The sequence below is a fragment of the Geotrypetes seraphini genome, chromosome 1 (genome assembly GCF_902459505.1).
Source record: "Geotrypetes seraphini chromosome 1, aGeoSer1.1, whole genome shotgun sequence".
Classification (NCBI taxonomy): Eukaryota; Metazoa; Chordata; class Amphibia; order Gymnophiona; family Dermophiidae; genus Geotrypetes; species Geotrypetes seraphini.
The window spans coordinates 68,535,636-68,553,521 of record NC_047084.1 but is presented as its reverse complement, the minus strand read 5'-3'; the positions used below and the strand labels follow the sequence as shown (position 1 = coordinate 68,553,521).

Here is a 17,886-nt window from a genome sequence, read left to right as displayed (position 1 = left end):
CTGCCGCCATCTATTATGTCACTATGGTCTCTTGATTAGGAAATTATCCAAACTCTTTTAAACCCTTCCTAACAGCTTTCACCATATTCTCTGCCAATGCATTCGAGTTTTATTATACATTGAGTGAAGAAATATTTTTTTCCAGTTTGTTTTAAATGTATTAACATATATACTGGAATACAAATTGAGATTTTTGGGGTAATAAAATGCCCAAAAATTGGGGAGGGGGTGCTTCCTTTGATTATGTTCAGTTCGGCACCCACCTGCCCCCTTCCCAGATCTATTGCAGGCCTCCCTTGGGCCTGCCTTGACAGGAGGGATTGTTCCCACAGTAGGCTGTGATAGGAGGGATCCCTCCTGCCCCCTGACTCGGTCGACTCTGACATATCTTAACATACTTCTAGCCTCCCAGACTTAAAAAAACTTACCTTTAAAGCCCCGGTGGTCCAGCAGTGAACTGGGGCAGGAGTAATTTTCCTATGCTTCTGCCCCTTGCAGAGCCGCTATCTGAAATGGCTGCTGCAAGTTCTTGTGGCAACCTCATGAGACAGTGGAAACTCACAAGGTTGCCGCAAGAACTTACAGCAACCATTTCAGATAGCAGCTCTGCACGGGTCAGGAGCATAGGAAGATCGCTCCTGCCACAGTTCACCACTGGACCAACAGGGCTTTAAAGATAGGTTTCTTAAAAGTCTGAGAGATGGGAGGGAGTTGTGGGGTGTCAGTAGGTGGGAGGGATCCCTCCTGTCCCTGCCTACTGCTGGACCACCAGAGCTTACTGCAAGCCCGGGGGAGGCTTGCAAGGCATCAGGGGAAGGGAGGGAGAGAGGGGCTGGGTGCAGAACTGGCAGGGGAAGGAGGGAGGGGCTGGGTACAGAGCCGAGCATGGAGGAAGGAGGACTAGGTGCAGTGCCTAGCAGGGAGGAAGGCTCAGCTCGTTGCAGCCCATGGCAGGAAAGGGGTGGGGCTGGGTGCAGAACCTGTCAGGTAGAGAAGGTATGAGGGAGGGAGGGGGGCTGGGGGCAGAGCCTGGCAGGGCACTTAAATATAAACTCTCTAAAAAATACTCTCTTCACCGTTTCATTCTTTTCACTATTCATTAATGAGTGAAAACACAGATGTATTGGGACGATTCTACTTTAGTTAGAACAACTGTTATATGTTCCTACTACTGGAGGAAGAGCCTCAGGTCCTAGTTTGCTGCTGGCTATTTGCTAAGAAAGTGTTTCAATCTGTGGCTTTATGATGAACACACATTTCAAATTAATTACCTCTTTTAGTGATTATCAAATCCCTCCTGGTTTATATTTGAGTCAACCTTTTTTTCTCCTTTTATGGGGGAAAAAAGGTCATCTTGGTTTATATTCAAGTATATATGGTACTTATTAGCTTTATTGCATGCCCCTGAGTCCTAGCATTTTTTGGAAGGAGTAAACAATCGATCCACATATACCTGTTCCAATCTACTCAGTATTTTACACACCTCTATGATATCTCCTCTGAGTCATCTCTTCTCCAGACTGAAGAGCACTAACTGCTTTAGCCTTTCCTCATGGAGACTTGTGCCATTCCAATTGATTTTAAAAGTACTTCCCTGTAACTTCATCGAGTGTCCCCCTAGTCTTTGTAATTTTTGACAGAGTGAAAAATCGATCCACTTATACTCGTTCTACTCCACTCAGGATTTTGTAGACTTCAATCATATCTCCCCTCAGCCGTCTCTTTTCCAAGCTGAAGAGCCCTAACCATTTTAGTCTTTCCTCGTACGAGAGGAGTTCCGTCCCCTTTACCATCTTGGTCGCACTTCTTTGAACCTTTTCTAGTGCCACTATATCTTTCTTGAGATAAGGAGACCAGAATTGAACGCAATACTCCAGATGAGGTCGCACCATGGAGCAATACAGGGGCATTATAACATTCTTAGTCTTGTTAATCATCCCTTTTAAAATAATTCCTAGCATCCCGTTTGCTTTTTTGGCTGCTGCCGCACATTGGGTGGAAGGTTTCATTGTATTGTCTACAATGATACCCAGATCCTTTTCTTGTGCCCTAAATCCCAGGGTGGACCCTAGCATCCAGTAACTGTGATTCAGTCTATTCTTCCCAATTCACTTTGCATTTGTCCACATTAAATTTCATCTGCCATTTGGACACCTAGTCTTTCAATTTCCTAAGGTCCGCCTGCAATTCTTTGCAATCCGCATGCGTTTTAACAACTTTGAACATTTTAGTGTCATCTGCAAATTTAATCACCTCACTCGTTCCAATTTCCAGATCATTTATAAATAAGTTAAATAGCACCAGTCCCAGTACAGACCCCTGCAGCACTCCACTGTTTACTCTCCTCCATTGAGAAAAATGACCATTTAACCCTACCCGATAACCAATTCCTAATCCACAAATGAACTTTGCCACCTATCCCATGACACTTTAATTTTCTCAGGAGCCTCTCATGAGGAAATTTATCAAAAGCTTTCTGAAATTCTAGATAGTCTATATCAACCAGCTCCCCTCTATCCACGTTTATTCACACCTTCAAAGAAGTCAAGTAAATTGGTGAGGCGAGATCTCCCTCGGCTGAACCCATGCTGACTCTGTCTCATTAAATCATGTTTGTTTACATGTCCCACAATTTTATTTTTTATAATCGTTTCTACCATTTTGCCTGGCACTGAAGTGAGGCTTACCAGTCTGTAATTTCCCAGATCTCCCCTGGAGCCCTTTTTAAAAATTGGTGTAACATTAGCCACCCTCCAATCTTGAGGTACTACCCTGGGATGTATACCATCCGGTTCTGGCGATTTTTCAATTTTTAACTTGTCGATTTGGCTTAGTACATCTTTAGATTCACCGAGATTTCTTTCAGTCTCTCCACATCATCACCCTTGAAAACCATTTCCGGTTCAGGTAGATCTCTTACATCTTCTTCCTTAAAGACCGAAGCAAAGAATTCATTTAGTCTTTCTGCTATGGCCTTATCCTCTCTGAGCACCCCTTTTGCTCATTGATCATCCAACAGCCCCACAGATTCTCTCACAGATTTTCTGCTTCTGATGTACCCCAAAAAATATGAGTTTTTGCCTCTTTTGAAAGTTTCTCTTCATATTCTTTCTTAGCTGTCTTTATCGATGCTTTGCATCTAACTTGCCAGTGCTTGTGTTTCTTCTTATTTTCTTCATTCGGATCCTTTTTCCATTCTTTAAAGGATTTTTTTTTTGGCTCTAAATAGCCTCTTTCACTTCACCTTTTAACCATACCGGCTCTCATTTCCTCTTCTTTCCACCTTTGCTGATACGCGGAATATATCTGGTCTGGGCTTCCACGATAGTATTTTTAAATAACATCCACGCCTGGGTCACAGTCCTAACCTTTGCAACTGATCCTTTTAGCTTCTTTTTAACCATTTTCCTCATTTTATCATAGTCACCCTTTTGAAAATTACAGATTTCTTTTGCAACATTACTCCCATTATCGGCTCAAATTTGATCACATTTTGGTCACTGTTTCCCAGCAGACCCTGTACTATGTCTTGCTAAGGACCAGATCCAAAATAGCACGCCCTCTTGTCAGTTCCCGGACCAGTTTCTCCAAGAAGCAGTAATTTGACATCTAGGAGTTTTACCTCCCTAGCACTCCCCAATGTAACATTTAACCATTCAATGTTGGGGTAATTGAAATCATACTGTTTCAAAAATTGAGAATCATATGCTGTTTCTTTCAAATAATAATAAAAAACATATGTTAAACTCTAAACTCGATCTAACAGATATATAGATCCCATGGGGTGAGACAAATCTAAGACTTAAAGTAAAAAGCTATTTTCCTCCGAGGAGCACCCAGTATCAAAATGAAATATTTAAGATACCTCAGTTAAAGGGCTTCATGGGTCTCAAAAAAAAACCTCCAAATACATGCTAACAACTCAGCTCTCAGAATTTCTTTTATAAACATCAACATCCCAGAAGACCGAAATTAAAAAATGTGCTGCACTTCACACAACTATTACAGCTCTACAGTTTAGATTAACAACAAAAGGGGCACTTACCACAGGTTCCAGCAATGTTCAGTGATATTCAGCTCTCAGCTGGTTCATTACAAGAAGCAAGCTCCAACTCCCTCTCCTGTTTACCCAACAGGGAATCCCCATTTCGCCTGTCAAGGCTGTGTCAGGGGTTTACCAACAAAGACAGCGCTGCTGCAAATCTGCCATTTGCACAAATTCAGTCCATTGGAGAAAATTGCTGCCATTTTATCTCCTGATGTTATATTTTCCCAGTCAATATCAGGTTAATTGAAATGACCCATTATTGTGCTATACAGTTTTAACCTCCCTTTTTCTCCAAATATTTCATTTTGATACTAGGTACTCCTCGGAGTAAGATAGCTTTTGACTTTAAGTCTTGTATTTGTGTCTCACCCCGTGGGATCTATTTACCTGTTAGACCAAGTTTAGTAACTGAAATCACCCATTATTATAGTGTTGCCCATTTCTCCATCATTCCCAATCTCTGAAAACATTTATTCATCTATTTGCTCATTTTGTCCCGGGAATGGTAGTATAACCCTACCTTTATATTCCTTCCCTTCACATATGGAATTTCTATCCATAAGGATTCCACACTGCTATCTATGTCATGCAGAATGTTTATTTTATTTGATTCAATTCCCTCTTTAACATATAACGCAACCCCCCCTCCAATTTTATTTACTCTTATCCTGGTGATATAATTTGTACCCAGGTAACACAGTGTTCCATTGATTGTCCTCCTTCCACCAGGTCTCCGAGATGCCTATTTTATCTATCTCATCATTCAGTGCTATGTAGTCTAACTCTCCTATTTTATTTTTTAGGCTCCTATTTTATTTTTTAGGCTTCTAGCATTTGCATGCAGACACTTCAAATTGTGTTTTTTCCTCGCAACTACAGTCTGCTGAGAAGACAGGGAAAATTTGAGTCTTTTACTCTGCCTTCCTCTTAAACCCTCTTGGCTTTCTTTCACCATTATTGGAACCTCTCTACCGGGACTCCCTAAATATCCTGTTTGAATAGTATCCTCCAAGGATACCTCACACTGAACCATCTGCTCCTTGTCGGCTTTCCCCCACATCTCAGTTTAAAAGCTGCTCTATCTCCTTTTTAAATGTTAGCACCAGCAGCTTGGTTTCATCCCAGTTAAGTACTTTTGGAACAAGCTCCCCCTTTCCCAGAAGATTGCCCAGTTCCTAACAAATCTAAATCCCTCATCCCTGCACCATCATCTCAACCACGTATTGAGACTTTGGAGCTCTACCTGCCTCTTGGGTCCTGCACATGGAACTGGAAGCATTTCAGAAAATGCAACCCTAGAGGATCTGGATTTCAGCTTTCTACCTAAGAGCCTAAATTTGGCTTCCAGAACCTCCCTCCCACATTTTCCTATGTCATTGGTACCTACATGTACCAGGACAGTTGGCTCTTCCCCTAACTGCTCCTCCTCTGGTCTTCAGATTCATGAAATATCTTTTCAGTGTTAAACCACCTCTCGAACCACCTCCAGTGGTCTGGGACCTCAATGTGGTTTCTTGCTTAATTGATGAAGCCTCCATTTGTCTATGGCTCATCTTAAATACCTTACCTGGAAAGTTGTCTTCCTCATCTCATTCACTTCTACCAGAAAAGTGAGTAAACTTCAAGTATTGGTGGCAGAACTACCATTCACTGTATTTCACAATAACAAGTTGGTGCTCTGCACACATCCAAAGTTCCTTCAGAAAGTTGTCGCTGATTTCCATCTCAATTAATTAATTGATTGTGCTTCCAGTATTTTTTTTCTAAGCCTCATTCTCATTCAGGAGAAACAGCACTTTATACTCTGGATTGCAAGCGACTTTGGCCTATTAACTCAGCCGGTCAAAGCTACATAGAACATCTGCTCAACTTTTTTGTCTCCTTTGATCCTAACAAGTTGGGGCATCCTATTTCCAAGAAAACAATTTCCAAGCGGTTGGCTTCCCGCATTTCATTCTGTTATGCTCAGGCTGGACTGCAACTGAAGAGTCGGGTTACAGCCCATAAAGTTAGAGCTATGGCAGCTTCAGTAGCTTTTCTCCGATCTATCCCTATTGAAGAAATATGCAAAGCTGCTTCTTGGTCCTCAGTTCATATTTTTACCTCACATTACTGTATGAAATCTTTTTCCAGACGGGATGGGCACTTCGGCTGGCCAGTCAATTTAAAAAAATTTAGTTTCCTAAACAGCAACTCTCCCACCATTCCATTCTGGTTAGCTTGGAGGTCACCCACATGTGAGAATATGCTGCTTGTCCTGGGATAAAGCACAGTTACTTACTGTAACAGGTGTTATCCAGGGACAGCAGGCAGATATTTTCACAAACCACCCACCTCCCCTGGTTGGCTTCTTATCTGGCTTACTGAACTGAAGAGCTGCATGCCTATGTCGCGCAGGAAGCCACTTGTGCATGCATGGTGCGGGCTATCGCAAACTTTTTAAATTTCTTAAGGTGGCGATGCACTTTTAAAAAGTGTCTGTACCGGGGCTCTGTGGATGATGTCACCCATATGTGAAACTATCTGCCTGCTGTCCCTGGATAACACCTGTGGTAATTAACTGTGGATTTTGGAATAGCCAAGTGATGTTAGTGCATCAATTGCTTGGTTGCACTGCATAGGGTTTGGCTGGATCGGAAAATGGGCGATCGAGGGGCAAAACACATGGTGGGCCGTTTGTGCATCGTGTCGGTAAAAGAGATTGTCGCTAAAGCTGTGAAAACGGGTTTAGCGATGATTGCCGACTTTAGTGCATCTATCCCATAGTCTCTTTTCCTAAAGTTAAATGCTTTTGTTTTGGATTACTCCAGAGTTTGTCAAATCTGATCATGTTGTTATCACAGTTATCATGTGGACCTGGCATCATTACCTCCTGCACCAAATTATGTGCTTCACTAAGAACTAGGTCTAGAACTGGTATGCCTCTTGTCCATTTCTGAACCAGCTGCTCCATAAAGCAGTCCTTGATTTCACCAAGGAATTTTATCTCCTGATGTTACATTTTCCCAGTCAATATCAGGTTAGTTGAAATCACCCATTATTATTGTGCTATCCAGTTTTAGCCTCCCTAATTTCTGGTAACACTTCAGCATCTGTCTCTTCATCCTAACCAGGTGAACAGTAGTACACTCGTGTGCTTTCAAATGAAATTGGTTATCCATCTGATGCTCTGCTACTAGTCCCCCAATTCCATCTTTTAACTGTTAGCACATACTAAATCCTGTACTATCTGCTTAGCGCACATTAGTAAACACAACTCTTGGATATTTTAAAAGCAAAACAAAAACCAAACTCATCAGGTTTTTTAGAATATTTGTGCAAAAATGCATTTTCTTTAAATAGAGTGAAAAGAATATTGTAAGATATGCTGTGATAAATCTTCAATAAGCTGCTTAATTTAAGTATATGTGGACTTTTGCAGCTGGTACTACTTACCTGATCTTCAAACATAATCCTCTGTTATTTGCGCATGGATAAAAATCATGCTTATACTTTACACTGCCACTAGAGAAAAGTTAAAGTGTCTGAGTTGATTTTCTGCATACACCTGTAGGAAGTCATCTTTTTTTTACTTCAAGTATTCATGTACTTTGCCAGAATCAGCTGTTCGAGCCATGTGACCCTAGCTTCTAATATGTGGTTTCTTACTAAGCATTTTGAAAATTTTGGATGGCTCTTTGACACTGGGAGTTGAGTAATACACACCCAGTTTAATTAGTTTTGACAGCTTTCTTATTGGGTCCACTGAGATCATATCTGTGTTCTGATTTATATGGTGCAATATATTATTAAATCATGTGTGTTTTGCATTCTCCCTTCTTTTCAGCTTCAGTGTCTAGTCCCATTGTCCCAGGGGGGATGAGAAACATGCATGATAACAAAGTATCTGCACAATTGTCTGGGAGTTCAGCAAATCACCATGCTGAGAACTCAAGGCATGGCTCAAATGAAGACTACCTGCAGATTGTGCACAGGCTAGGTGGCGAGGTATGTCATTCTTAACAGACAAAAATACACACATATTTGGAGAGTTATAAAGCTGACCTTTATATAACATTTGTGCAATGCTGACAAGAGAAGTGTACTGGCATGGAAATATTAGTGTCCAGATGGTAATTTCAATGAAATAAAGAACTTTGCGGCATTTTCTCCTTAAAGAGATGTGTTTAAACATTGTTTCAGAAAGCTTAATAGATTTTTTTAAAATTTGATATCACTAACCAAATCAGGTATGGTGTTGATTTTGGTTTATCATAGATATGCAAATTTATGTAATAGGGCTGCTACATTATAACTTCACTAACTGTGAACAGAAGCCAGTGATATTTATGAGAAAGCTACTTCCTTTTCTTAGCACTAGCTCCACCATTCTGGATTAATAGGTGTTATCCCTTTCTACTGGCAGGTAGAGGTAGAGAGAACTGAATTCTACTGGTGTCATCACTGCAAAAAGCTATGGAGCTCCCTGGAATAATCTTAATATTTTCTCTGCCTTGAGCAGGTGATAGGTCATGCTGGTGGTGCTCGTGTCACTGGCTTACCTTCCCACTCTGCTTGCTGTGGCTGCACAGTGTGGTCAGACCTAACGGCAACTGCCAGGTCACAGTCTCAGAGCCATGCCTGGTCAAGTTCAGAACTTGGCTCCGCAGCCTACAGTCACACATTGGTGTCACTGTGTGAGGCTTTGCTCATTCTGTGTGTTTCTTTTCTTTCAGCAAGCATTTTACATGTGCTGTTCACTGTCCCCTACCGTTTTACCTCAAAAAGGGAAGGGTGGCAGAGAGCAGGAGAGTCAGGGCGGCAAGAGTCGGGCCAGGGGCAGGAGAGTCGGGCCACTATTTTCAGGGGACCATATGAGAGCAGAGAGCAGGAGAGTCGGGGCGACTTCTTGGGCAGGAGAGTCAGCAGGGATGTGAGCGACTGGTCTTCAGCAATCACTTCATTATTGATCGGCCAGCCAAGTCGGTGTTCCTGAAAATGTTTAGTGAATCGCTGCCTTCCTACATTTGCATGCAATTTCCCCTCATTTGCATGCGCTGATCGAATCGGAGGTTGATCGGCACCAAAGTTAGTGAATCGAGTCGGAGGAAAATCAGGTTGGTACACGATTGCAAACATGATCGGTGATCTTAAATTGTCAAGCCCTAAGTCTGTCCCCATATGCCTTATGATGAAGACCACGTACCATTTTAGTAGCCTTCCTCTGGACTGATTCCATCCTTTTTATATCTTTTTGAAGGTAGGGCCTCCAGAATTGTACTCAATATTCTAAATGAGGTCTCACCAGTCTTATACAGGGGTATCAATACCTCCTTTTCCTACTGGCCATACCTCTCCCTACGCACCCTAGCAACCTTCTAGCTTTTGCCGTCACCTGTTCAACCTGTTTGGCCACCTTAAGATCATCACATACAATCACACCCAAGTCCTGCTCTTCTGTCGTACATATAAGTTCTTCACCAGCTAAACAGGTTTTTGCAGCCCAAATGCATGACCTTGCATTTCTTAGCATTAAATTTTAGCTGCCAAATTTCAGACCATTCTTCAAGCTTTGCCAGATCTTTCTTCATGTTATTCACATCATCCTGGGCGTCTACTTTATTGCAGATTTTGGGATCATCCGTAATTAGGCAAATCTTACCCGACAGCCCTGAAGCGAAATCGTTGATAAAAATGTTCAAAAGAACAGGCCCAAGAATAGTACCTTGAGGCACACCACTGGTAACATCCCTTTCCTCAGAATGATCTCCATTGATCACTACCCTCTGTCGCCTTCCACTCAACCAGTTCTTGACCCAGCCCCTCATTTTGGGACCCATCCCGAGGAGTTCATTTATTAGACGTCTGTGTGTGGAACACTGTCAAAGGCTTTGGTAAAATCTAAATACACCACATCTAGTGCACTCCCTCTAGCCAATTCTCTGATCATCCAGTCAAAAAAATTGATCAGATTTGTCTGACAAGACCTACCTCTAGTGAATCCATGTTGCCTCCAGTCCTGTAATCCACAGGATTCCAGAAACTTCACCATTCTCTGTTTTAAAAGAATTTCCATTAATTAGCTTACCACAGAAGTCAGACTTACCGGCCTGTAATTCCCTACTTCTTCCTTACTTCCACTTTTGTGTAGAGGGACCATATCCGTCCTTCTCTAGTCCTCTGGTACCAGTCCCAATTCTAGAGACTCATTGAAAAAGTCAGTCAGCGGAGCCACCAGAACTTCCCTAAGTTCTTTCAGCACCCTAGGATGTACACCATCTGACCCCATTGCTTTGTCTACTTTTATTTTAGCTATCTCCTCATGAACACAACCCTCTGAAAATCGATCAGTGTCTACTACTGCTCCATCCCTATTCATGTTTGTCTTCTGTGGTCTCGCTCCCGACGCTTCAGCCGTGAACACAGAACAGAAATATTTGTTAAGCAATTCAGCCTTTTCTTTATCAGCTTCTATATATTTCTCCCCTTCACCTTTGAGTTTCACAATGTCACTTTTGCACTTCCTATAATATATCTAAAAAAGTCTTGCCTCCCGTTTTACTGTTTCAGCTATTTTTTTCTTCCATTTGCATCTTTGCTTTCCTGACTACATGACCAGCCTCTCTTAACTTTTCTAGATATTTTTGCTTGTCTTCCTATTTCTATGATCTTTTGTAGTTTATGAAAGCTAACCTCTTATTCCTTACCTTCTCAGTTCTACTTTTGAGAACCAAAGTGGCCTTCTTTTCCTTTTACTTACTTGCCTCTCAAAAAGGTTTGTCGCTATTATTGATTTCTTTTCTAGTGCAATGTGTCTTGTAGTCCTGAACACAATGGTTATGCATCTGAACTTGCAAGTTGTTTGCTGAATATCGTTCATCTTTCATCTTTCAATTCCACCTACTACCCAGGAGGCTTGTTCCTGCCCCCTCAGTTTTTATTCTGCAGGCAAGTTGCTCAGATGTGTTTCTGACCTGCTCTGCAGTTTTATTATTTTCAGGTTTAGCCAGCCTGCTGTAATATTTTTAGAACTTGGTGGCTATCCCCTGAGTAGCTGCTTACAGGCTGTTTGGCTTCTTCCCAGGAGCTAGGGTCCTCCTCCTCCAAAATACCTTTCTGTGTAGTTTTCGAATTTCAAGAGAACCTCCCCCCCCCCTTTCCTGGGACATTTTTGGTGCAAATTCACTGACATCGACCATCTTGAATTTTAAATAATCTTTTTTCCTATGTTTTCATCTGCCTCAAAACCCCATAGGGATGGACCCTTCAGGCCTTTCTGCCTCTGTAGTATTCCAAGGTTGTGCTGGATGGTCAACTGAGGAGCATGCATGTGCAGTGGTGTATGCGAGGGAGGGGGCGGGAGCCTTGGGCTCAACCTCCTCTGAGACCTCCAGGGCTAGGGATCCACAAGAGGCTCGATTCCAGAGGAAGAGGCCCTTTTCAGAGTCCTCCAATGGAGATTTGGCAGATGTGTGAACGCTGTGGAGCTCAAGAGGACCTTCAGGGAGTCACTGTGAGGGTCATTTAGACCCCCTGTGCAAGTTTCACCCATAATTTTATGAGCCCAATGTGGAATGCTTATTTAAACTGCCAGGGTCCTCCAGCATTTGCGGAGATTAGTTATCAACCTATACCACATACACGCGCACATACACACATACACGCGCACATGCACACACATACACGCACACACATGCACATACACGCACACACATGCACATACACGCACACACATGCACACACACACATACACGCACACATACACACTCACACAAACACATACACACACTCACACACACACGCACATACACAAACACACATACATACACATACACATACGCACACACACATACAGACACATACATGCGCACAAACACATACACAAACACACATACACAAACACACATACACAAACACATACAAACACGCACACACATACAGACACATATGCACACACATACATACACACATGCACACACACATACTGGTGAACTGGGCCAGAAACTGGCTGTCGGACAGACGCCAGAGGGTGGTGATTAATGGAAGTCGCTCGAAGGAATGAAAGGTGAGTAGTGGAGACCCTCAGGGATCGGTGCTGGGGCCAATCCTGTTCAATATGTTTGTGAGTGACATTGCTGAAGGGTTAGAAGGAAAAGTGTGCCTTTTTGCAGATGATATCAAGATTTGTAACAGAGTAGACACCGAAGAGGGAGTGGAAAATATGAAAAAGGATCTGCAAAAGTTAGAGGAATGGTCTAATGCCTGGCAACTAAAATTCAATGCAAAGAAATGCAGAATAATGCATTTGAGGATTAATAATAGGAAGGAACCGTATATGCTGGGAGGAGAGAAGCTGATATGCACGGAAGGGGAGAGGGACCTTGGGGTGATAGTGTCCGAAGATCTAAAGGCGAAAAAACAGTGTGATAAGGCAGTGGCTGCTGCCAGACGGATGCTGGGCTGTATAAAGAGAGGCGTAGAAGGAAGAAGGTGTTGATGCCCCTGTACAGGTCATTGGTAAGGCCCCACTTGGAGTATTGTGTTCAATTTTGGAGACCATATCTGGCGAAGGACACAAAAAGACTTTAGGCGGTCCAGAGGAGGGCAACGAAAATGATAGGAGGCTTGCGCCAGAAGACGTATGAGGAGAGACTGGAAACCCTGAATATGTATACCCTAGAGGAAAGGAGAGACAGGGGAGATATGATTCAGACGTTCAAATACTTGAAGGGTATTAACGTAGAACAAAATCTTTTTCAGAAAAAGGAAAATGGTAAAACCAGAGGACATAATTTGAAGTTGAGAGGTAGTAGATTCAAAGGCAATGTTAGGAAATTCTACTTTACGGAGAGGGTAGTGGATGCCTGGAATGTGCTCCCGGGAGAGGTGGTGGAGAGTAAAACTGTGACTGAGTTCAAAGAAGCGTGGGATGAACACAGAGGATTTAAAATCAGAAAATAGTATTAAATATTGAACTAAGGCCAGTACTGGGCAGACTTGCACGGTCTGTGTCTGTATATGGCCGTTTGGTGGAGGATGGGCTGGGGAGGGCTTCAATGGCTGGGAGGGTATAGATGGGCTGGAGTAAGTCTTAACAGAGATTTCGGCAGTTGGAACCCAAGCACAGTGCAGGGTAAAGCTTTGGATTCTTGCCCAGAAATAGCTAAGAAAAAAAAATTTAAAATTTAAATTGAATCAGGTTGGGCAGACTGGATGGACCATTTGGGTCTTTATCTGTCGTCATCTACTATGTTACTATGTTACATAAACGCACACACACGTACACATGCTCACACGTACACATGCTCACACGTACACATGCTCACACACACATGCTCACACGTACACATGCTTACACACACATGCTCACACGTACACATGCTTACACACACATACTCACACGTACACATGCTTACACACACATACTCACATGTACACATGCGCATACACACACATACTCACACGTACACATGCGCATACACACACATACTCACACGTACACATGCGCATACACACACATACTCACACGTACACATGCGCACACACACATACTCACACGTACACATGCACACCAAATCAGTGCCAGTGCTTACACCATTATCATAACTCTGTGGTGTTTTGCTTGCTTTATTATTGCAGCTGTACTGGTTGATGGGGCATGTTTATGTTTATAAAACAGTGGTCTCAAACTCACGGCCCAGGTACTATTTTGAGGCCCTCAATATGTTACCATTATTATCCCAGGACAAGCAGGCAACATATTCTCTACATGTGGGTGACGTCACCGACGGAGCCCCCTAGCGGACGTTTTCGCAAGCAGACTTGCTTGAAGACCTTCAAGCTTGCAATTGGCCCACGCGTGCCCCTCCCGCCTGGTTTAGGGCATGCGTCTCCTTAGTTCTCTGTTTTCGGCAGAGCCAGAATCATTGCTCCCTTGCTTCGCGCGTTATCGTTGTCTCTCTTGCACCGCGGCTTGTTTGGTTAGTTTCTTTTGAGTCGCTGTGCTCGCATCTGTTTTTTTTCTTCTTTTTATTTGTTTTTGGTTCGTTACTCTGGCCGCCTGGCCTCACGGGGCTGCAGCCATATTTTTTCTTATGTCCTGGCCTCGTTCCAGGTTTAAAAACTGTACTAAGTGCAACCGGGTTATCTCCATCACCGACCCTCATCGTTGGTGTGTGGAGTGCCTGGGTGCAGAGCACCGCACTGAGTTGTGCCCCCGTTGTGTGATTTTGCAACCACGGGCTCTTCGTCGGAGGGTGGCCAAGATTCTCCAACTCTTTGGCCCCATGGATCTTGCAGGTCAGGCCTCGAGCTCGGCCTCGGCCCCTCTTGTTACTCCGGCCTCGGATAAGTCTCTTCTTTCCTCCTCAGATGTGCCAGCAAGGAAGCCTACCTCCGACTCTTATGTCAGTGCCACTTCGTTGGCATCTTCGAGACATCACTCTAAGCGTGCCTCCTCACGTAGGGAATATTCTTCCTCGAGGTTGACCCCCAAGGAGCACACGCCTGCACCTAAGACCCAACCACCTTTGGTCTCTGTGCCTATGTTTGAGGACATGCTTAAAGCTGTTCTTACCATGCAGCTTTCCTCGGTGGTGAGCCAACTGGTCCCGACTTCGACGTCTCTGACCTTGGTCTCGACCCAGTCTCAGTCTGACCAGCCTGGGCGTCCCCTCATTTCTCGAGGCCCTGCCCGCAAGACTCGCCAGGTTCCCTCGAGTGATTCTTCATCCCCCGAGTCACCTGTAACTTTCCGGGGTTCCAGACTAGGGGGTCATTTTTTCCCTGCTATTTTGTTGAGGTTTGCCCCTCCTAAAAAGCCACGTGCTTCTCCGCCCCTTCGGGGCAGTTCTCCGAACGGAAAACCTTCTAGACACACGCTTGTCCTCGAGTTGGACTCGGGGTTGTGTTCCCCATCGAGGCAGCTACCAGCCTCTAAGGGCCTTCTTCAAAACCAGTGGAGGACTTTTCCTTTACCCAGTCTTCCCCGAGGTGTCGCCAGTTACTTCCTCAGACCCTGGGGTCTTCCCCAGCCCACCTAGCATGGAGTCATTCCTTGACGCCCCCAGACACTTTAGTAGAGCTTCTTCAGTCTCCCATTCGCGGGACTCCGAGGCCCCGGCTTATTCGAGGGAAATTTCTCCCTCTTTCTCGGCTGCCCCCAGATCTCGCTCGGAGTCTCCTCAGGAGGATGAGTCTTCTTCTCGACACTGCTCCTTTACTCGTTTCATCTCTGACATGGGTAGGGCCTTGAAACTGGACCTCCAGTCTGAGTCCCGTTACACCCAGGAATATCTTGAGGAGATGGGTGTTTATCATCTGCCCCGCGAGGCATTGCACATGCCTTTGCACCAGGTTCTCCGGCAAACCTTTCTCTGGAACCTGGAGACCCCCTATGCGGTCACGGCCGTTCCCTCCAAGTTGGAGGCCTGTTACCGGACAATTCCGGTTAAGGAGTTTGAGAGTTCTCAGCTTTCTCATCAGTCCTTGGTGGTTGAGTCTTCCTTGAATCAATCCAACCCCTCTAAGGTTTACGCTGCCTTCCCTCCAGGCCGAGTGGGCTGTACGATGGACAAGTTTGGTCGCCGTCTTTACCAAAACTCGATGGCGAATCGTGTCCTCAACTATAACTTTCTCTTCACGTCCTACCTCTGGTTCTTTGTGGATACCCTCCGCTCGTTCCGGGAGGATGTTCCGGCGTTGGGAGTTTTGCCTCCTCGAGGAGACCCTTTCCCAGCTTCGCCTCTATATGTTCCAGGCAGCCTGTGAGTTGTCCTCGAGGGTCACGGCCTTTGCGGTCGCCATGCGTCGCCTCGCTTGGCTCTGTCTTGTGGATATGGATCCGAATCTACAGGATCGTCTTGCTAATCTCCTGTGTGTGGGTCATGAGCTCTTCGATGAGTCTATTGAAGCGACCACCAAGCACCTATCGGCCCACAAACAGTCCTTTATCTCTCTGGTGAAACTTAAACCAAAGGCCCCCCCGGCTAGCAATACAAAATTCCTCTCCAGAGGTATCCACAGAAATCTACTCCTGCGTTTTCTCGGCCTCCCCCGAAGCGGCCTCAACAACGGCAGCAATGTCAAACTAAGGCCCAGCTGCAAGCTCTGGCGAAGACTGGGCCATCTTTTTGACAATTCTGGTCTGAGCTTTCGGGCTCCTTTCCACATGGAGCCTTCCCCCCTCCCTATCGGGGGTCGTCTCTATCATTTCTATGCCCAGTGGGAAAGTCTTAACACCGACAGTTGGGTGCTTTCTATCATCCGGGAGGGGTACTCCCTTCACTTCAGTCATGTCCCCCGGACCTGCCTCCAAGAGAGTTTCCTTCTGCTTCGTCTCAGCTGCCTCTCCTTTTGCAGGAAGCTCAGGCCCTTCTTCGCCTTCAGGCGGTCGAGGAGGTTCCCTCGGACCAATGGAACACCAAATTTTATTCCCAGTACTTTCTGGTACCCAAGAAGACTGGGGATCTGCGTCCAATCCTGGACCTCCGCGCTCTGAACAAGTTTCTGGTCAGGGAACAGTTCAGAATGCTCACCCTTCCTACTTTGTACTCCCTCTTGGGACGAGGGGGACTGACTGTGCTCACTGGACCTCAAAGAGGCGTACATGCACATTCCGATACACCCGGCCTCTCGCCGGTATCTGAGATTCCGGATGGGGGATCTCCATCTCCAGTATCGTGTTCTTCCCTTTGGCCTGGCTACCTTTCCGAGGGTCTTCATGAAATGTCTAGTGATGGTGGTTGCGGCCCTGCGTCTCTGAGGCCTGCAGATGTTTCCTTACCTCGACGACTGGTTGATCAAAACGTCTTCTCGCGACAAATCAATCCATCTTGCTCCTTCAGAGCCTCGGCTTCGAGGTGAACTTCCCCAAGTCTCAGCTCTATCTGTTCCAGTTTCTGGAATTCATCGGACCGGTCCTGGACACGGCTCGTCTCCGCTCCTTCTTGCCTCGGCCTCGACAGGAGGCCCTTGTTCGCTTATGCTGGAGGGTAGCCCATCTGTCTTCGGCCCCGGCTCGGCTCATGATGGTCCTCCTAGGTCACATGGCCTCCACGGTTCATGTGACTCCTTTTGCCAGACTTCACCTCCGTATTCCTCATTGGACTCTGTCTCTCGACTCATTGTTGTGACTCCTTTGTTGATGCAGTCTCTCCATTGGATGCTCTCTTCCAATCTTTCCAGAGGTTTTCTGTTTCATGCTCCTCCTCCGCAGAAGGTCCTGACTACAGACTCGTCGGCCTATGCTTGGGGGGGCTCATCTGGACGGTCTTCGCACTCAGTGCTGACCGACTTTGTCACATCAATCTGCTGGAGCTTCGAGCGGTCTTCCTCGCCCTGAAGGCTTTTTGTCACCTGCTTTGTGACCGAGTGATGCTGGTCCGCACGGACAACCAGGTTTCCATGTATTATATCAACAAACAGGGGGGAATGGGGTCCCGGTCCCTGTGCCAGGAGGCGATACGGCTCTGGGATTGGGCTATCCGCCGCAACATATTCCTTCGAGCGGTCTACATTCAGGGCCAACACAATTGTCTGGCGGATAAGTTGAGTCGTCTTCTGCAGCCTCACGAATGGTCCATCCATTCCTTGACCCTGCATCAAGTGTTTGCTCGTTGGGGGACTCCGGATGTCAATTTGTTCGTGTCCCCCCACAATCACAAGTTGCCCCTCTTCTGCTCCAGGGTCTACACCCCACTCAGACTTGAGGCAGATGCATTCCTGCTGGATTGGACGAACCTATTTCTGTAAGAGTTCCCTCCATTCCCTCTGATTCTGAAGACTGTTGTCAGGCTCGAGTCCACGAGTGCCACCATGATCCTGATCCAAGTTTATCCAAGTTTATTATATAGTTTGAT

The 17,886-nt window shown here is 45.2% G+C and overlaps 1 protein-coding gene across 1 annotated transcript in view; it reads left to right on the top strand.

Annotated features, from left to right (window-relative positions):
• The window catches only part of NIPBL (NIPBL cohesin loading factor), a 1,354,860-nt gene that overhangs the window by 274,707 nt on the left and 1,062,267 nt on the right, over positions 1-17,886 (top strand). The window contains 1 exon segment of the mRNA XM_033932779.1: positions 7,875-8,035. Within this exon segment, the coding sequence (XP_033788670.1) occupies positions 7,875-8,035 (161 nt within the window).